This window comes from Nesoenas mayeri, assembly GCF_963082525.1.
Source record: "Nesoenas mayeri genome assembly, chromosome: 16".
Classification (NCBI taxonomy): domain Eukaryota; kingdom Metazoa; phylum Chordata; class Aves; order Columbiformes; family Columbidae; genus Nesoenas; species Nesoenas mayeri.
This window is the reverse complement of record NC_137562.1, coordinates 8,593,898-8,615,155: the sequence shown is the minus strand read 5'-3', so window position 1 is coordinate 8,615,155 and position 21,258 is coordinate 8,593,898. Positions and strand designations below refer to the sequence as shown.

Here is a 21,258-nt window from a genome sequence, read left to right as displayed (position 1 = left end):
ATCCCCTCTCACCTTCTCCAGGCAGAACAGCCCCAGCTCCCTCCCATAAGAAAGATGCTCCAGACACCCCAGCATCTTTGTAGCCCTCTGCTGAACTCCCTCCAGTAATTCTGTATCCTTCTTAAACTGAGGAGCCCAGAACTGGACACAACACTCACCCAGCTCCGAGGAACAAAACCAGCTTCTCCCCACTGCGACAACAACCCCGTGTTTGGGACCAGTGTCTGTTTATAAGTGAAAGCAGCCAGGCAGAAAGACCCATTCTCCACCTGAGTGCTTTCCTCACTGCCGAGACACTGACCTGAAAGGACCCAGACACGGGTCAGCTCTTGGCAGAAGAGCAGCATTGCTCTATGGGGATGCTGGGTCTGGAGAGGAGTCTCCGCTCGGTCGGTGCACTGGATCAACATAGCACAAGCAGGTTTTGCAAACGTGCTTGTATGTGAGATTTGTAGGACAGAAATAGAGGGAAATCTGCTAATTATTAAGATTTGCCTTTAGCATAAGGCACGGGGGTGTGGACCAGCATCCAAGAGAGAAAAGAGGCTCGTTGCTGAAAAGAAATTAATGCCCAGAAGATTTTCAGCTGCGCTTCAGTTTTTTCTCAACAGCACCCACAGGCCACAAGTCAAAATAATCCCTACAGCTGGATCGATATGCACAGCTTTATAAACAAGCTGCTCTCCATTGTCATGAGGGTGGCTCAGGAAAGGCGTTAGTGCAAATCCGCATGGAAAATCAGGGATTGCACCCTGCTGGACACAGCCTCAGCAAAAGCCACCCATCACAGCCACATCAAACTGGGAAAAGTCATGCAAATCACCTAAACCAGCTCCTTGTCTTGAAAAAGCACCTTTTTTTTTTTTCTTTGGCTGAATTTGAAGGTTCTCCTGGCATGGGCTGAATTTGGCTGGGAGGCAGAGGCACGGCTGAGCGGGGCGAGCAGATGCGAGGCCATCGGTCTGTTTGCTGGCGTACAGATTCTGTGCAAAGCTACAGCTGCACTTGTGGAGTTTGAGTCAATAGTTGCTTTAACAGAAAACCAGCTTTGTTTTGCAGGCACAAGGGCCTCTTCTATTACCACTCAGCAGGAGGTATATAAAACTGTCATTTCTTGCCCTGTTTCTGCCCTTTTCTTTGCTTCTACTTTTTATAGGCTGCCAGTGGGGTTTTTATTGCTTTAGGGTTTTTTTTTTGTTTGTTTTAATTGAAACTGAGTCAATTACTTTTTTTCCCTAAATAGTTGCTGAGTTTAACGAAGTTTTCCATTATTTCACAGGGAAGAAAACAGCAACCTTCCAAGCAGGAAACAGAAGCATCATTTGAACCTGTTTTGTGCAAGAGCAAGGAGATGTAACCTTATAATGAGGGGAATAGCCCCTAAGAGCCTTTAAAAGCCACTTCTGCCTGGGCAATATTTAAGGGATGGAATTGAGCACAACACTACATGATAACAGAAAACCTCTAGAGTACACCCTGCAATTTTCTTTTTCTCAAACACACTTGTTTCAAAGTAATGAAGACACAACGTAGCTTTATTTCTGACTGTAACATCCCTGTATATGTGGTAGTCTTTTCTGAAATGTCTCTGTTAATAAAATGGAGAGGAAGGACGAAAAAAGAAGCATTGATGAAAGTTGATGACCTGCATTGTCCCCCTGCGATACAGCAATTCCCTGCAGATCACATCTCTTAACACATTTTTGAGGAATCCAGGAGAGTCAGAGAGTGATGGGGTGGGAGACCTCATTTGCTGGAAGAGACAGAGCTAGCAAGGAGCAATGCACCTGGCATCTCATTCCTGAAATAAACAGCTCCTGCCAGGATTCATTTTCTTTCTCTTTTCCTAGAGGACCCCTGGCATTAGTATCACTTGTGAACCAGATGCCTGTTCTTATAAAAGAGCAGAGCAGCTCCGTCTGACTCAGCTCAGCTACTCCATCCTAAAGCCCAACCAATGTTTGTAACCTGAAATACTCCTCGGAGCCACCCTCGAGAGTGGGAATTCAAAGAGCTGGTTGCTGAGGGATTGTACCCAGCTGAAATCTTGGTGAAACAGGGCAAGATCGTGGGAAGCCATGACAGGACCTGATGGGATTTGGGAGGAGCAGGGGGAGCAGGCGGACAGGGTAGGTTGTGGTTGGGAGCTGAGCTTGGGCAGCTGGGTGCTGGGACCTACGGCCTCTTTGTCTTTTGTTATTATTACCACCCTGGCCCCTTTTAAACATCCCATTTATTTGGATAACAGTAGTTTTGTTTTGTCAGAGTTTGTCCCTTGGGTTTGTGACTGCAGTCTGTTCAGAGTTTGGGGAGTTCACATCACCCTATTGTTTTATCTTGAGGTCTAATATCTATTTATTAGACTGAACCTTTATTTCCTCTCCTACAGTGCTTCATCACACTTCACATACCTGGAGTTAAGGAACAAACAAGTATGACAATATCATAAGCCCATGACTGACAGTGATAAAAAACAAAACATGGGCTTTGGGGAGGGAAATTAAATCCTGTGAGTTTCTTTTTTTGAATGAAACAAGTATATTAAAATGTATAAATTGTCCCTGTGAGGATAAAATGTAAGATCTTTGCAGGAGAAATCAATAGAGTGATATGAGCAATCAGCTAAACTTTCCCAGAGGCTGAGTGAGTTGCATTTTTATCAGATGGTTTAGAAAAAATCATAGAATAGGAAGAAAAAGCTGGTTAATTTGGTATTGAAAATACTCAAATGGTCATGGACTTATTAAACAAGTTCTCCAAGGGAACAAAATAATATGACAGTCCTGCCAAGTATTGAGACCACATTTATTTGGCTCAGCACTTGGTCTTGATTATGTTACAATTAATAGGATGTAGTATTGCAATGACTGTATTAATTAGCTGCTTGTAGTCCTGATCAAATATAGGGGCCTGCTGAGCTAAATGCCATCCTGCAGCACAGCTTTCACAGCTGATACGCAGCAGATCTTTGCTCCACAGGTCTGGGTGAAGCTGATAAGTCAGTAGACCCCTTTATTCAAGGTGAAAGGATGAAAATGAGATGGTTCAGGGATGAGATTGCTCCTCCTGCTGCCAGAAACTGTGCAAAGCCTTGAGCAGCAGAGCAGAGGCAGCGGGTGGGCAAAGGGACAGTAGGTTTTCATTGGCCCCAAAGGAAACAGCACCTGGACCACTTCTAATATTTTAACATATGACAGTTCCAAACACAGGCAGTGCAGGGCTTCTTGGCACATCCAAAGTGTTGCACTGAGGTGTGATCTCTCCTGGCGTCATTCAGCAAGCGAGAAGGCACGGAAAGGATAAATCAGATCCACCCCAAGTCCCTGAAATGAAGGTTCTCATCTCCCAGGATCCCAAGAATCTCTTGGGGCTCCCTGTGCTAAGGAGTGTTTGCTAAACTTCTTCTTTTCCTCTGGAGGAGGAACAGACCTCTTGAAGCAAAGTAAATCATTTACTTCAAGAGTGCAAGTTGGCTGTAAAAGCAGTGGCCCTAAATTTATTCTTTATTATCTAGAGGGGGTAATAATTGGCAGGAAAGTACCAGAAGGCATTTTCAGAGAGAATGGAAAATGCTGAAATCAGGCAATACATCCAGTCCTGTCTAGGCTGCCTGTTCCCCTTTTATATATTTAGGAATTTGTTTGGCAAAGAGAAACCTGGGAAGTTTTATAAAGGAAGATTTACTGCACAGGGTTCAGCATCTGGGGAAATGTAAATCCATGGGCTGGGTATAAATCACGGAGGGAGCGGGTGGGCAGGGAGGGACTGCGAGCAATGCCACCAAACCAGGGCACGTCCCCTGGCTCAGCTGTCACTCCAGTGCCTCTCTGATTTACTGTACTGAATATGCTTTTTGCTCTGCATGTGGCTTTATAGTTTAGAGGTACTCCCAGCTTTTCCATGAGCACTTTGCATAAAGAAGATGCTTTTCCAACCCCTCTCAGATACTGAAGACCTTGTGAAAGTTTACATTTTTTCCTTTTTTTTTTCCATTTCCATTAGGAAAATCTCATCTCTGATTCTGTCTTCAGCTGACAATTGTCTCTAGTCCCTGAGAACTTAAAAGCATCAAAGACACCTCATTGAACTTTCTCAAAAAAAAAGTTCAGTTAAAAAGACCTTGTTCATTTTATTTTTTCTCCCTCTAAGAGAAAAAGAACCTCCATGAAGTTGTGCACAGCAGTGCACTTTCTGCATTGAGAACTATTGAAGTGAAAAAGCCATGGGAGACAAGAAGCAAATCCCACATGCTCAAACCACCTGTGGGTGACCAGCTCCTCCAAACACACTTCTCCAAAGGCCAAGGACAAGAATAGTGCTCCTAGGGAGATACAGCCCCATCCCACAGCATCCTCTGCCTGGCAGGAGCAGCGGTGATGGCTCCTTGTACCCCAGGGAGGGAGGAGGAGGAGGATGGGCCTCCAGGCACAGATGCTTTCGGTATAAGGATATAAAATTGTCTCAGCGCTATTTCCCTCCCATCCATGGAAAACTTAGTGACTGATGCAGGAAAATACTGGGAATGAACCAGTAGCTCAGAAATTTCTGCTACCCAGACAGGGTTAGTACTCCATCACCATCATCTTTTCTAAGCCAGCCCCAAGCACGTGTTTCCTGAATAACTCATCAGCTCAACTGATTTATCATCAGCTTTTCTTTTTAATCCCACACCCAAGATGCTTTGAAATTGGATAGAAAAAAGGCATCCACGGGAAGCAAAATGTGGGGGCTGATGTTATTGGAGCACGATGAGTTACCTGGCCCTCTCCCCTGAGAGTTTCATTTAAAGGATGAAAAAAAAATCCTTCTCAAGTGATCACGCCCTCACACAAAATTGCAGAATGGAGCTATTGAGCCCAGCCTTGGCAGGGGACACCGTGGGTGCTTGGTGTCAGTAACCAGGTAGAGGAGCAGCGTGTGGTGCCATGTCTTGCTGAGGTCCCTTTCCATGCTGGGGCTCACACAAGAGCAGTTGTTCTGTCCCTTGTCCTCCAAGGCATGTCCTGCCACTCTTTAGGTGGCTGCCCATCCCGGGAGCCTCGGGCAGGACACAGAAGCGTTTCCAAACGTCAGGAGGAGAAAGTGCCATCTGTGAGTCTCAAGCAGATGCTGCACAGAGATGATGGGAAAAGCCTTTAAGGGGAAGGAGGGGGAGGCAGGGAGAAGACAATTAAATAGCTGTTTTAAATGATCTGGAAGAAGATTAAAGACAGCTGATTATTTTTTTTCTGTCTATGGAAAGAGGAACCACTATTACCTTCATCTCTTCTGCGTGTACAAACTGCTGTTAAGAGGAAAATCTAAGAGCTAAATTGATCAGCCACATTTCCTGGTCCTTTTATTACCCCTCCAGCTGACATCTCGGGAAGGGGGAGGGTAAAAGAAATCAAGTGAATTAAAATCAACTGGGGAGGGGGGAAAGAAAAAAAAAAAAGGAAGAAATTATGTAAGAACTGACAAAACACAGCAGGCCAAGTGGTTATGTAAAGCAATGAACACAAGAGCCTATTTAATTTAGATGTAGCTGCAAGACAGACTACAGTGTAAACGGGCTGGGATTAGGCAAACTGGGCTGATGTGAATATGCTGAATTAAAGCCCTGCGTTCCCTGTGTAGCATGTGGAAAAAAGGCAGTTTTTAGAGATGCTCACATCACCGCAGAAGGGCATCCTCACTGGGGTGAGGGTCTCTCTGCATTGCTGTGGAGACAGATCCAGACACATTTAAGCACCAATATCTTCATTTTCTTGCCTACCCAAGGGTCTGGCAGCACCGTGACCAGAAGGGACACAGTCCTGTCACAAAGGTGGCAATTTGTTGTGCTGCAGGAGAGGTTAGTGGTACCCAGGCATGGGCTTCTCTGGTGGGCAGAGATCCTGTGTGTGTAGCCAAAATAGTTTTATCAGCCAGGCCCAAAGGGTGAGATTATCAGACCACAGAGCTGTAGCAAGTGATTTAAAACAGTACTGCTATTAAAAGCCATAGCAGGAATTTGGCTGTGACCTGAGGAAAAGAAACCAACTTCAATTCCTCTACTCAAAATCAGGATAAATGCAGGATTCCTGAACTGAAGCCATTGACTAATCCTAGATATGATTTGCCAGCAAACCTGCAGAAAATTCAGCCATTTGTTTTTATGGGTTGCTATTTGCATGTACTAGGGAGAGATGCTTTTCATGTTTATTCACATGGCACCACAGATCTGCTGTCAGACAGAGCTCTGCCTTCCACAGCACCGACAGAGTGCCATCGGGGCAGCCCGCTGAGGTGCTCTTCACCGGAGGAAAGTGTAAGGGACTGTTTGCAACATCGTGCATGGAATTAATAACTTTGTGGGACTCTCAAACAAATGGAAATTGAATAGACGTCCTTGGAAAAGTGTGTAGAGTTTTTGGTAATGGATGTCGAGAGGCCAGACCGCATCTCATGTCTTCCAGTTCCAACACCCGGTCCTTCCTTCCCATCCCCTTCAGACCTGAGGCTCTTTGGCACATTCTTTTGAAAGCTCTGCAAGAAGTGTACGAAGAAATAAAGTAGAGAACCTCCTAGGGCAAGCAGTTCTTTCATGTGAAGAGTTATTTACTCAACAAATCATCTGAACTATGAGCAGATTTCATAAAACATGATAAACAAGGGATCCAGAGGGGTAGGAGAGGTGCAGCCACTCCAGGGTGGGCTGGTGCAAAGCAGAACTGCCACAAAACAGCTCAAAATCCAAACCCAGAGGTCCAGAGAAGTTCCCAATGTCCTTCCCTAAAAGCTGCCCTATCAAATGAACAACTTAGAGCTGATGGAGCTGTGACAGTTTCTGGAGGCACAGGGCCTACTGCCATGTGTTTTAATAAATGGGTTCATACCAGCTGCCTGTGCAAATAAAACAAGAGTGTGTGTCAGACTCTACCCAGGCACTTGCCATAACTTAGGGGACATTTTGCAGCAGAGCCACTCAAATGTAGACCATGCAGTGCCAGTGGGACAACACATTGCTCTCTCCTCCGTGACCCAGTCTTCCCTTACACACGTTCCCAATCCAAGCTCAGTTAAAATCCTGGGATTTTAGGTCAAGGAGCTGCCTGTCTGTATGTGCTGGAAATGATGGTGCACCAACATTGTCGGTATTTCTTTCAATTTCCCCTCTTTCCCCAGTTCCACTAAAGAATTCTTAAAAAAAAAGCTTGAATGTAATAAAGGAAGCAGCAATTTGAAAAATGGGGCTGAGAGTGCACGATGCTGATGGCATGCGGGGCTGCATGTGGTGGGATGGGACACTCAGACAGCTCTTGTTTTGGGGGAGCTGATCCCCGAGTCAACAGCAGGGCTGGGAAGTAGCCAAAGCCACAGGTACCAACCCACCAGTGAACAGGGAAACATCTCATTACGCCTCAGAACTCTCTTATCTGTTATTGCCACAAGGAGTAACTTCTAAAACCTCCTCCAGCTGAAGTGGCATGAAAACACGAATTTATTTGTATGGGGATGGCTTTACGAGGTGCTTAATTTATGTGGAAAAAACTCTGAAACTGGCTGTGGTGTGTTTTAGAGGATGTCTGCCAGCTAAAGTGTTAACTAGACCTAAATAATGTGGCCGTAATGGATTATACATGAAAATTATTCCTGTTACCAGATCCCATGCTGATGCCAATATTCAAACCAGACGTCCCTGACTGACAGAAGTAACAGGCAAGCTGAGCAATGAAGAATACATAATAAACCAGATTCACAGGCTGATTTAGCAGCTGCAGGGTTAGAGATAAACCAAGCTGGGAAACAGCACTTTGTAAAGAACTAAGTACCAGAGGCCACACAGAGCTCACATCCCAATGGCACAAGGTGAGATTGGCAGTGCCCAGCATTGCGGATTGTGGTGACAACCTGCAGAACATCTCACTTACTGCTCTTCCTGCTTGTCAGTGTGCTCTGTGCTGAGCAATCTGTAATTACTAGAAGAATATCAGTAATTAGCTCTTACGGTTGCTGTGGAGCTTAAGTGGTACAAGTTAAGTAACATGAGCAAGAGTTGAATATGCTGACTGCTGTTTGAATAGATACTTTTTCTTCTTATAAGGAAATCTGGTTGTTCACACAGTCTGCTTTCACTCAGAAATGCCTGTTAAAACAAATATTCAAAGCAAACGCAGAGATATTAAATTAATACACTCAAATATTCATCCTGGGAAGCTTGTTCGAGTCCAGGGGAGAACGTTCTCTTGCCATGATCCCAGCAGAATCACAGCTCACACTGGGCTCTGAGGCTATAAATGGTTACAATTGCTCTGTTCTGGGACTGGCTTTCAGTCAGTCAACAAAAAAAAACTCTTGGAGAACTAATGGCTTCCAAAAAAATCCCAATTTGCTTTAGACAGTGTGCCAAACAGGAAGAGGAGTGAAATATGTTGTGTGATCTATTACAAGTGATTTGTCAGCTTGAGCAAGTGCATTATTGCTCTACTTAATTTGAAGACATAAAATGAATGCAGAGATGCACAGCCCTGCTCTAAATCAGTGAAGGACCAAGGCTCCAGGTTTCTGACCTTTGTGTGTCACTCTCCACATCACCACTGCCCTTTCTTTCACACATCTTCCATTATTTGTCTTTTTTTTAAACTTCTGCACAGCTTACCATGTGAGAACATCCGCTCACATGCTGTGCAGTGGTTCACTAATGCACTTACAACCCGACTTGCAGCTGCTTTGCTTATTCACCCTGAGCCTTCCCCAGCCCAGGGCCCAGCATCACATCGTGCGCCGCTTCCCTGCACTCACAGGAACGGGGAGAAGCTGGAACAACCTTCCTATTCTAGCAAATCTACTTCTGTAGCCAGATCCCCTGAGAAGGAACAGCACAGTGGTGGGTCTGCAGTTTTGCCTTTTATATTTTTCTTTCTTTCTTTCTTTCCTCCAACAGCTGCCTCTTCCCTTTTTACTTTTAAATTAATTCACAAATAAAATAAAATGCGTGAGGAAAAGCCCACAGGTGAACTTCGCATACTGTGTATTCATGCCTTCCTACTTCTTACTTGGGTATCAGGGTAAGGTATAGCCTGAATAATAGCAAGACTACAAAATACATTGAGAATTGCTTAAAAGGTAATCTCCAAAGACATGGCTAGGAAATAATTCTCTGGTTTTAGCTCTATCATGGCAACAATGAGCATCAGTTTAGTCCTAAGAGGAAGATGACTGGAAATAATGTTTTTCAGCCACATTGTTCTCAACTCGGATGGCTCACACCTCCTCAGAGAGTATGGAATTTGGGTTAAGTACGCTGGGATGCCACTGACAAAAGCCTACAAAGCATCTACAGGAGAAATACAGCCCCCACCATCTCAAGAGGAAAGTTCAGTATCAGCCTCTTGAGATGGTGGGGACTGTATTTCTCCATTGAGACAAAATACAGAGGGAATCCACTGCTTCTGCGTGGGGTGGATTTTTGTTTACTGGAGCAGTCTACGGGGAAACTTAGAGAAACATGTCTAAACATCTACAGTATCTGGGCTTAAACCAAACTGCGTGTACCCTCACCCTCTTTTAGTGGGAGAAATTATTCTGATTTGCTCCCATTTAAGTTCCCTCTGTTTAACTGTGGGAACATCTCAAAGGCTTTAATACACATGCAGCTTTAAATTGTAATTGGCTGCTGATTAAACCCACCTGAAATTCATGTTCCAAATAAAAGACTGAGAAGCTATCGCATGTGAACCTGGCAGCAAAGGGAGGGTGGTGTCTTGCTCTTTCTGTCTCTCCTTCCATGTCTCTTGCATTTTTCAAGCCTAATGCTCCAGTAAACAAATGCCTTAAACCCTCAGAGCACTGGAGCACAGCAAGTGTTGATGCTGAAATCCTTTCCACGCATGGGTGTGTTAGATTAAGCAATGTATGGAGACCAGCAAAGCCTTTGGAAGTCAGAAGGGGTTTGTTAGTTAAACCAGCTATGATTTCCCCAAAAGAGCAAAAATACCAGCCTCTGGCTTTGAAGATGCCGTTTCTTTTTGGATGCCTATACTGCACCTTGTTCCCCAAACTTTCCGATATAAGAATCTGGAACTGCACAGAGGAAATGGGCTCTGGACCAAGCAAAGTAACTGAGAGAGGAGGAGAAATGGTTTTATTTCCTTTGATCTTGCTGGCCCCTTTCCAGCAGAAGGAATGAGATACAGAAAATGCAGAGAAAGGGTGGAGATTTGTGGCTTTTCTGGCCACGAACTGTCACATTTGGGGAGGACCCGAGTATCCCCAGCCCGAGATGGCTGCACATGGGAATCCCGCTCCGGGACAGCCCCGGGTCCGGGCACCGGGGGGGAGTCCCGGGGGGCCCGCACCGGCCCCGGGCTGCGTTAACGACTGGGCAGGATTTACTCCGGTGAGGGGTCTCAGCCCAGCAGGAGCGGGGGCGCGGTGGGGCACAGCAAGCGGAGCCCAGAACCCCCCTCAAGTCTCGCACCCCGGGCCGGTCCCCCGCGTTGGGGCTGCCCGGAACAGCCCCCTTCCCCAGCCGCTGCCCTCCTCGCAACCTCCCTCTCCTGCTCGCCCGTCTCCGCAAAGTTTGACAATCCGAGCCCGCGGAAGGAGGCGGCTGCCCGCTCCCGGTTGCTCCGGGAGCCCCGGCCGCCGGGATCCTCACCTGGATGACCGTCTTCAGCGTGGAGGCGTCCACGATGGTGGTACAGATGAGGGAGTCGGGATCCTGGTCCTTGCCGTAGATTTCCCCCATGGTGAAGATCATGGGGATGGCGAGGAGGAAGGAGGCGATCCAGATGCAGCTGATGAACTTCTTGGTGCGGCTCCGGGACATGATGCTCTTGGCTTTGAAGGGGTGGCAGATGGCCATGTAGCGCTCCACGCTGAGGCTGGCGATGTTGAGCGCCGTGGCGTAGGTGCAGGCGTCCCGGAGGAAGTAGTAGCCCTTGCAGACGGCCCCCCCGAAAGCCCAGGGGTGATGAACCCAGATGAAGTTGTAGAGCTCGATGGGCATGCAGAGGAGGAAGATGAGGAGGTCGGAGAAGGCGAGGCTGGCCAGGTGGTAGTGCACGGTGCTTTGCAGGTTCTGCAGCGACTTCTTGCGCACCAGCGTGTACGCCGTGATGGAGTTACCCACGGTGCCCACCAAGAAAAGAGCCAAGTAGATGACGGTCACCATCACTTTGGAGTAAATGTCGGTATTGACGTCCAGGTCCTCCTCGTCGGGCGCTTTGGGAAGCAGGTCGGAGCGGTTGGAGGCGTTGGCATAGCCGGCGGGGTGGAGGTGGGGGGGCCCGCCCGGCACGGCCGGGGCCGTAGCGTTCAGGTGCATCCCCGGGGCCGCAGCACCGCTCGGACCCGACGTGCCACTGCCCGCGGCGGGGAAACTTGGCTCGTTTTAATGCGGCGGGGAGGAGGCGCCTCCGGCTCCCGGGCTGCCGAGCGTGTGCGTGTGAGACACACACACACACAGAGAACCACCCCCCTCCCCGGCGGAGCAGCCTCGGCTGTGAGCAGCCCGCAGCTCCAGCTCTCTCCTCCCTGCAGCTTCGGGGAGCCCAAATGTGCCCCGGCAGGGCAGGAGCCTCCCTACGCGCGCACACACACACACTCACACTCACACTCACACACACATACACACACACATACATACACGCCTCGCACACCTACCCTGGGAGTCCCCGCACCGCCGGTGACCTCGCACCCCACGCCGGCCCCGGCTCTGCCTTCCCCTGGCCCCCCTTTCTACTCTCCCCGTCGCCGAAATGAGGTTTTGCAGCCCCACTCCGGTGCTTAAACCGGAGCCGGGATGTGTGTGGTGGAAGGGAACGCGGTCCGGGCTGTGCTGCTGAGCTCCCTCCGCGTTGAGACCCCGCCACCACTCCCCTTCTCCAAGCCTTGCAAAGTCAGGCAGAGGCACGGGTCTAAGCTGAGGGCTGAGGGGGCTGGTGAGGGGGTCCGAGCATTACTACCGCTCCCACCTTCCTCTCTCCCCTGGGGAAAGGAGAGGCACCAAGGATGTTCCATCACCCTTGGACACCCATATGCCCCCAAATACCCACTCACCTGCTGCTATTAAGAGAAATGCATTTGATGGAGGGGGAAAACACCTAAAATGCCGCCTTCTGCCCTGATCTGCCTGGGGCACCCTCAGCACCACAGCACAGCAGTGACAGCAGCGAGCTGCTTTGTTTTTGTCCCCATCAGTGACTTTTATCCACATGTTTGGGAATGTGAGGTCCTCTCTGAGCTGCCCTGTTGCAGGACCAGGGGCTGTGGGGTTCCACGGTGATGCTGAGGGTGACAAGGGGATCTCCTACATGAAAGGACTCTCTGAGGATCAGTGGTCCATGGTGGGGTTTAACCATGGTGCTGAGCCAGCCAGTGACCCTGTAAAACTCCAGCGAGTTCTTGGTCCACTCAGTTGTCTCCACGATAAAATCTTTACAAATGCATAGAGGAGATTTAGGAAAATCTCATTTAAGGAATCACTGATTTATCCAAAGACAGCTGTAATTTGTCCCATTCATTAACAGGTATTGGGCACCTGGTTCCCACCAGCCAGTGGGCCCTGTGTTCACGGAGGTCCTGCAGACTGCTTACCTGTGTGATGCAAGAAGATGTGGAATCCTGCAATCAGTCAAATCATCTCTATATGCAAACAGTGAACTTGCCACAGCCATCTGCCAAGACTCAATGTTCTCCCCAAATGTTCCTCCTCTTAAATCCACCCAATAGGACCACCATGGAAGACTAGCCAAAATTATATTTATTTAGTCAACTTATTCACACAAATTTGGAGAAAAATGTTTTCCGGCATTCATCCCACACTAGTTTAAAGAATGACTAATAATCTCTTAACACCAATGTTCCTTTCATTTGAAAGTGTCTTATGAAATTTCTATTAGCTGAGAAGATATTGTTGGGGTTGGTGTTCCCAGGTGGTCTCATCTATTGTTCCTGGTCTTTGAACAGGTCCTTGGGATGGATCAAGAATAATTATCTTGAAGAAGGAAAGTGGAACATGAAATAACTGGTGGGTTGTACTCTCCTACTGATATCTCAAACAGAGCTGCAGCTGGGGTGCAAACCTTCTCCTGGGTGCCTGATGTCCCCACGGTCCAAGTTCAAACACCTAATCCTGGACTAAAAAACATCTCCTAGAGAGGCAGCAAGTGAGTTCCTTTGCGATCTTTGTTTATAATGGAGAGTTATTGTCCCTTCTTGGTCCTGTAACTTCATTTTGGCCTTGTGGAAAGCTATTGCTATCCCCACAGACAAGATACCCATCTGCTGGTCTGATTTTACAGTGTGGATGTGCACATTTGTACCAATAGCTGTCTCTATAAATGTTCTGGTTTGGATTCTGTTGCCTCATGTTTCTGCATGCAGGTGATGCACAAGCACAGCTGCAAACAAGGAGGGTGTCACATCTCCCTGCTCTGTCCCAGCAACTGTCAGAGTGTTCCATGTGCTGCCTCCTCCACTTCCCCTCCACACCAATTACTGGCAGGGAACATCAAGAGATACATTAAGAGATTAAAAAATAATTCTAATTACACACTGAATTATCAGGTACCTGGAATCAATGTGGCTTGTTGATTTACAATCAACACTTTTACCGAACTGGTGCAGTTTGTACCAGCCAAATCTCTCCTTCCATAAAAGTGTGTTGGAAGAGAACTGACCACCCAACGAATGGGCTGGGTGCTCTCATTTTAAAGGCCTCAGCAGCATATTTCTATGAGCTAATTAATTTAATATATTCCATGAATTCCTTGGCGAGTTTGTCTCAGACATACATGAAGCCTGGATAGATATCTCTGCCTTGTTCTTTTCCTCTGGGTTAGACCAAAGGACTCATCTTCTGGGCTGCAGCCTTGACATCCCCCATACAGAAGTGTGCCTCACTTCTTGCAAAGGAGAAAGTAAAATAAACTCTCATCTCTCTCCAGATGGAAAGGCATCAACCTCTCCCATTCTCTTTTTAGAAAGCTTTTTTATTTCGGGCAGGTTCTGCCTTCTGTCCTCGCATCATTTAGCCATGCCAAAGGAAGGTATTGATCCCATTCCTGCCACACCATGTAGCACATCTATCCAGCACCCCTTTGCCCTCTCCATTGCTCATGCATGGCCAGGGGAATGTGTGAAACTCCTTTCCTGGTGTGGGATAATGAAATTAATGACTGAAGTAACTCCTCTTGCCTTCACTTCTGCTCCCTGCAATGTTTTAATCCATATTCCCCTTCCAGCAAAAGCAGAGCTGGAGATGCACCACTCTCTTCTTGTGCGCCAAAGCTTCCAACCTAAATCCCCACTGTTTGTTTCTGAACCAGCCGACCTTTTAGTTAAGCTGGGCTCGTTTTAATATATTTTGTATATGTGTGTCTGTGGCTTAAAAAGGAAAAGAATCATGGAAACCAAGAGACACCTGATCTCAAATGTTACAGCAAGGCATTTACTTAAAATCTTGCAGGAAAATGTCACCCAAAGACCTCATGTATTAAAAGTGCCTGGACTTTGAGCTGAGGGTCCCGCGGTGCCCAGATGCGAGGCCCGCAGGTTGCCTCCCTCCCTCTTATATTGACCCTAATGTTTTTCATCTTTGCTTTTCCAGTTGCAATTGGGGACCACTAGGAATTGTTCATATTAATCCTATTACAGTCTGATTTCACTGGTGGGATTTTTCTGAAGGGCACGGGAAGCAACAGAGAGAATCCTCTGCCAGAGGTGGGTGCTAGGGGACAGCAGCAACGTTTTTGCAATTGAGGTCTGAGCACCCAGCTCCAAGTACCTGTTAGAGCAGGTTCCCGAGTCAGGCAACGATGGGCTGATTCCAGCCTTTAAAATCAATTCCAGGTGTATTCTTTATAGACAAGCTCTTCCTAAAAGTTAGGAGTATCTAAGGTGGGTTAGGAAGGTAAAATCCTGGGGTGTACAGGGCTTTTCTGAGGATGCTGTGCTTGAAAAACAGGGAACTGAGGGAGAAAGGGGTGATAGAAAAAGGAGCATATATCAGCTTTGTTGGTGACAATATTGACTGCATCATTACTTACAGGCGGGTAAGTGCATCCTGTCCTACATGCAACATATTGCAAAATAAAGTATTGCTAGTTTGGATGAGCAATAACAGATTCCCAATGGCTGCATGTTATTTACTGCCTTTGGCTGAAATGATTTCAGGAGAGTATTTTAAATCAAAACAGTTGATATGTGGGATATTTATTGCCTCTGATTTTCATAGAGGAGAAACCTGCTGAGACTCCGCAATATGAGCACATTGGTGTGTGGGTTGGCAAAGTGGACAGACCATACCCAGAGCAGCCCTGAGCAGATTAAAAAAAAGTAAACAAAAAATCAGAACACACCAGGATATGTACGATGATATTGATAAGAGAAGTACCCTGCAGAAAGATCAGTCTCAGGGCAGAGACAGCTGGGAAATGAGAGGTACAGACACCTTTTACAGGTCTCATCTTCTGTGTGCTGCATGTTCAAATTCAGCCTTTTACTTTAGCAAAACTCCTTTAAAGTTAACAGATGTACTGGCTGATCGTTCCTGATAGTCCCTGGACACACACAGACGATATAAACTGATTTACTTTAGAGATAAAGGTAGGTTTCAGATCCCCCGAAAAGCCTCAATCATTCCTCATGGCAATAAATGCACTTTATCTTATAATATACATAGGCATTCATTCTCACACTGCACACAGGGTTTCCCTTCAAAAATCCTCTGTTTTATTCCAGAAACAAATACAAAGAAAAGAGAGGAGTCTGAGGGCAGAGTTTGCATTTTCTGCAGCTGGGATTCTGCTGCTGCCTCAAGCACGGTGCTGACACCCCCAGTGCACATGCAGATGGGAAATTGCGCTGTTTCTAAAGGATTTGATCTGCTTTTGCAGCCCTGGCTCTCCAGAGCCGTATTTGCTCTTCCAGCGGCGTTTCCAACAGCTCCGCTCAGCGGTGCCGCTCGGAGCGCAGCCCTGGCTGCTGGGGATGCTCCCGTTTCAGCTCCCAGCTCAGCATCGGCCCTTCCCCTCATATAACACACCAACATTTTCCAGGAAATCTCAGGAATCACAGATTAACCTCATTTTCTCATCCCCCAAGATAGTTTATCTTGTTTTTCAAAATTCCAGTGTGCCTGGAAATTTTAAAATGCAAATGAAAAAGTGGTGCAGTAAAAATCCTTGGCAGCCAAACGCTCCTCCTAGTGACCTTCTTACACATTTGAAATGACCCCAAATCTCTATTAAATGCCTTGGACTTCAGGAAACACGCAGAGCACCAGGCATGCTTTGTGCTTTGTCCTAGTGTGAGTCTTTTTATTAAGTGCTGGAAATACCATGGGCTGGTAAAGCTTTCTCCTTGGCCAGATGTCACTGAACAACAGGACATTTGTTCAGACACTCCTTGGTCCTTTACACCCAGAAAGGCCCTTTCTCTCCATCAGGGTGACCAGAGCTGCAGGGGGCAGGAGGGTCACCCCTGAGAGGCTCCCAGTGGAAATTTTCCTGGGACACCTTACACTGGCTTCGAGTCACTCTGTGCCGCTTCAGTAGACTCGAAAATTTGGCATTTCGTGTCTTCCAAAGCACACCGTGACCTGCTGTGAATATGTATTATTTGTACTCTGCAATCTGGCTCGTTCCTGCTATTCTTCCCTTCAAGAGCCCACATCCTCCCATTTTTCTCAGCCTGGCAGCCTGGATTTGCTGGAGCCCATGCCAGCATCCCTCTTGCTGTGCAAGGAGAGGATGCTAATGCTGGTCTGCAGCCTCTGCTGGTCTGCAACCTTTGCTGGTCTGCAACCTCTGCAAGTGATGAGAAGGTTCCTCCAAATTATTACAGGAGGAGGACCAAGAGGCCGCAAGAACCTCCTGAGTTCCTTCCACATGTAGGTAAGAGCCCCTGCCCCAAGCTGCAACATAGAGCAGTCCTGGGACTGCTCTTAATTAAGTTGTGAGGAAACAGGCAAAGGAGGCAGGAGATGAAAAGAAGAATAAAAAAAAGCCACAAAAAATGGTCAGGGAGGTTAATTCAGTTCAGCTGCTGTTAGAGAGGGAGCTTATTCAGTGCTTTTCAGTGTGATACTGGGACTTGATTGTAGCTGCATTCGGTGCCTGAGTTTTTTGTAAATCTGACCTGAGCTGCCTGGGGAACTGCAGGCGTTGAGGAAATGTAAAAACAAAAAAAAAGCCCAGCTTGTGTGAAACAAATCTTCGGTTGATTTAGTGGAAAGATGTTACCGAGAAGTGGAACTCTCTGGACAATAACTGTCTTTCTAAACTTTCTCATAAATCACGAACAAACTGTCCTGACTCCAAGCACAAATATTTCCAACTGTTTCATTGTTAAAAAATATATTACTTTTGCATCTTGCAGCAAACAATGTCTGCTCTTGCAGCGTGTGCTCCTTTCTGCTTCCAGAGAGTTCCCCCGCTGCTTGTTGTCATGTCCAAGCTGCAAATATCTTTTCAAAACCTAACACCAAGGCAAAGGGGCGATCCTATGGTATCTTTGTATCTTTGCTAGAATTGATCTGTTGCTCATAGGGCACGCACCTGTAGCTGGGAGAGGAGGGAAGGTTTTTCTTGTGGAATACTGTAGCAGATGGTGTGAAGAAAACACTGTTTGAGCTTTTTTTCTCAGGTTCTTCCAGAGTACTTTCTAAAGAAGATGATCCACCTCTTGTTTAGAAATAAAGAGTCCTTCACTGGTGCAAAAGGGCATTTGAAATAACAGCTTGTTTCTAGCTCAGAATCTTCACGAGGAGCTTTATCCAACCTACCATCTCACATAGTCTCATGTCACTGAAAAGTCACAGGGATGGATCAGGTTTAAGACAACACACAGGCTTACTTGGGGAGGAGGGGAAAGGAAATTAGTGAGTGTATTTCATCCCAAAATACTCCTTTAACTGTAATTAATTACTATATTTCTCCAAGCACACAGAAATAAGGAGATCTAATACATACTGGGAGATATTTTAAAGGGGAGCATAGCAGAGCGGTGCAGTTATAACCAAGGAAATCCTGAGTGGCTGTTACAGTGAGGTACCAAATCAATGTATGCACAAAGCATTTTCCCAGTTCTATGCAAGAACACAGGCTGCATTTTTTCTCCTTGCTCACAAAGCCCATGTAGGGATGTTGAAACCAAAATCAGTTCTCTTTTAATGCAGTACAAGTCTTGACAGCAAAATAGCAAAAACTGCCCACCCAGCCTTGAATACTGGAGGAAAAAGTCCATAAAGTGATTTGGGTAGAAGTGTGCATTCATACAAGGAATTGCTAAACAGCAGCAAAGCCAGACTGATGACAGGGCTGAGAAACAGGTCAGAAAAATTAAATGGAGTCCTTCTTGCTCAGCAATGATCATTTAATCAAAGAAAGTAATATTTCACTACATGGTAAACACAGAAGTGATAATAACTGCTACAAAAGGGGCTGTGAGATGAACTGGCGGACAGCTGAACAGAGTTCAATTAACAAAAAGATTTCTTTAAATGATTTGATTTCCAGGATTTGCTCTGATTCTTCAGCCAATCCTTCAGCAATTCTGCAGCCACTGATCAGCTTGACACAGCTGTTGTGTAAGGGGATGGTGCAGAGAGAGGCTTACAGTCTTTGCCTTTCTTGGAGCTACACTGACAAGATAACGGCTTGACCTCAGTGCAAGGAGGGATGGTCCTCTCTGGCAGAGGAGAAATAGAACCTATGAAAATCAATAATTAAAATTAAAAAGCAATACTAGAGTCAGTGAGGCAAAATCTGCCCCATTTAGTTTGCACAAGTTATAATTTTAGACGGCAGAAATAAACAACAGTACAAAATCAATGCACAGTGATGTGCAGTGTTTCTCCTACATTGCACATCATCGGGAGGAAAAGGGAGAAGCAGATCCAGAGCTGCTGCAACACCTTGTCCTTCTGTCCCAGTGGTATTGATCCTCATCAGAATGTGCCAGAGAAGAACTGCTCATGACGACAATAATCATCACCATTCTTGTTATCTTTTTTGGTCACAGAGACAGAGCCCCAAGATGTGCCGATAATGACAGCAACTCCTGGTAAGCATCTTCGATTTTCTCTTTGGGAAGTCACAAGTTTAGCTCTGGTTCTTGAAATACATTATATGAAACTAATTACAAGGCATATTAGGTTGAAATGTTACCAGTTCATGGGGAGGGGGTGCAGACAGCCTCAGTGAGTGGCTTGTCTCCATTGTATCTGGGATCAGTGGCCGGGTCCTGCCCCATGCTGGCTCCCTGACTGCCCAGACCTGCTCCAGAAATCAGGTATTTCTAATTTTTGCCATCCCTCAGCTAATTCCAGGAGTTAATTACCAGACACCACCAATGTGTTTCAACCTTCCCATGCTACCACCTAAACCAAAATAAGTGGAGAAATAGGAGGGACAAAACCCATCCCCTTCCTCTAACTCAAGGTAAGTCTATCTTCCTGTCTTGAGCTGATTATTACAGATTGTGTTTATGTGATTTTTTGACAACCTATAAAATAGCAGCAAACCCTCCTGATTGTTTTTGGCTTTGAGCAAACACCTCAAACACAACCTCCCTTGAAATGGTCCCGTTGCTTCAGCCCCTGGGTTTGCTGACACCCTGGTGATGATGTTTGGTCCTAAATGGCTTAAATGGTGTTCGGTGATTTTAAGTCACCTTTCCTGTGGCTCCAAGAGCAACCACCATTCTGGAGTGTGATTTCTACCCTGGCACAGATGAGTGAAGTCAATTTTGTGTGATTATAAGCAAAGAAATGCTCTTGCTTTGGAATAAGACAAGGAGTGAGCAGGCAGCTCAGTTTGCAACAAAACTGCAGGTAACCTGCTCTTCCTGCTCAGAGCCACCATTACCATCATTAAGCTCAGCACCAGCAGTGTAATAAGGCAAATAATCATGGATGGTATTAATAATATATAAAAATACCATACATAATGTGGTTTGGCCAACACTCGTGAATTTGGGTCCATAAGAACAGCAGCCTTTGCTTTCTCTCCCCATTTCTGTCCAGTGAAGATATAAATCCCTATGTTTATAATAATTTCTAAGTATGGGGTGAGAGGATGTTAAATGTTAAGTATTTAAATTAAACACAGGAACTTCTGCTATTCAGACCTAAACCCACTCCCTTGAGATGCTCTTTTGTAGATGTGTTTAATGGGACCAAAAGCAACACTGAGGCTGCAGCAACACAACCACAGAGCTGAAGCTGAAGCATCTTGGATCACAGGTTTTGTTTTGGGGTCCCAGTTCAGCCTGTGGTGAGGTGTATCCATTCCCAAGGCAGCTTCATGGTATAGAGATTAAAATTTTCTGAAGTACGTTTCTATAATTACATGCTTCTTTTTAAATTAAACGCTTGAATAATTCTAGAAACTGGCTTGAACTAGAAAATACTTCACCTATAACCACAGTTTGCTAGGAAACAGGGAAAAAAAGGAAGAGCTCAAGCAAGAGCAGCTAGTGTGAACATAAAAAGGGATGGGAGAGAGGAATTAAGTGTGAATATTTATTACCAATAACTTACATTTATTTTACCCTCACAGAATGGAGAATCCTGAAAATAAAATCCATGAACAAACTAAGATAAATATTAAACTTGCATTTATGTTCACTTTCACTTCAACAGTGCAAATACTTAAGAATATATAAAAAAATATTTAGATTTTCCAGATATTCAAAGGTTCTGTAGGCACTGCCAAATCTGATTTAAATTGATGAACAAGTTTGAATATTATATATACATATGAATCTTATAAGCCTTGTGTGCAGCCTAAAAAACAAGACATTTTTAAGCAGCAGACTAGAAATGGGATCTGTACAATCTTCTCACATTTGTTTTGGAAATTTGGACAAAAAAGATGTTCCCCAGTAACCACAAGAAGGATTTGACCTGACTGATACATCTGAGCAAGGAAGGAGCCAATGCTGGAGCGACTTTGTGTCTATGAAAGGAGTTTGCTTGTGGGACAGAGGCTTTGCTTTGGGAATAAAAACCAGCCTGAGAATCTTCATATAGGAGCAAAGAAGATTTATACAGCCTCAGCCACAGATGTGCAGATCTGGTGTAAATTAAAATACAGGCGGAACCCCAAAGTATTTTTCTTCAACCTGGAAACACAGCTGCTAGCATAACCACTTCTCTGTGTTTGTGGCTGTTGATTTACTCTTGTTGCCTCTCCGATAACATGAAATAAATTTGAAATAAACTCTCCTTTTGTGCATCTCAGACAAGTAACCACAAAGTTGGGAGGAAACGGGCCACGTCCAGACCTG

At 45.8% G+C, this 21,258-nt stretch overlaps 1 protein-coding gene across 1 annotated transcript in view; it reads right to left on the bottom strand.

The window, feature by feature from the left end:
• The window catches only part of NTSR1 (neurotensin receptor 1), a gene marked incomplete at both ends in the record, with an annotated part of 49,328 nt that extends 38,038 nt beyond the window's left edge, over window positions 1-11,290 (bottom strand). The window contains one exon of the mRNA XM_080354799.1: window positions 10,622-11,290. Within this exon, the coding sequence (XP_080210925.1) occupies window positions 10,622-11,290 (669 nt within the window). The remainder of the gene's footprint in view (window positions 1-10,621) is intronic.
• Between the last annotated feature and the right edge of the window lie 9,968 nt (window positions 11,291-21,258).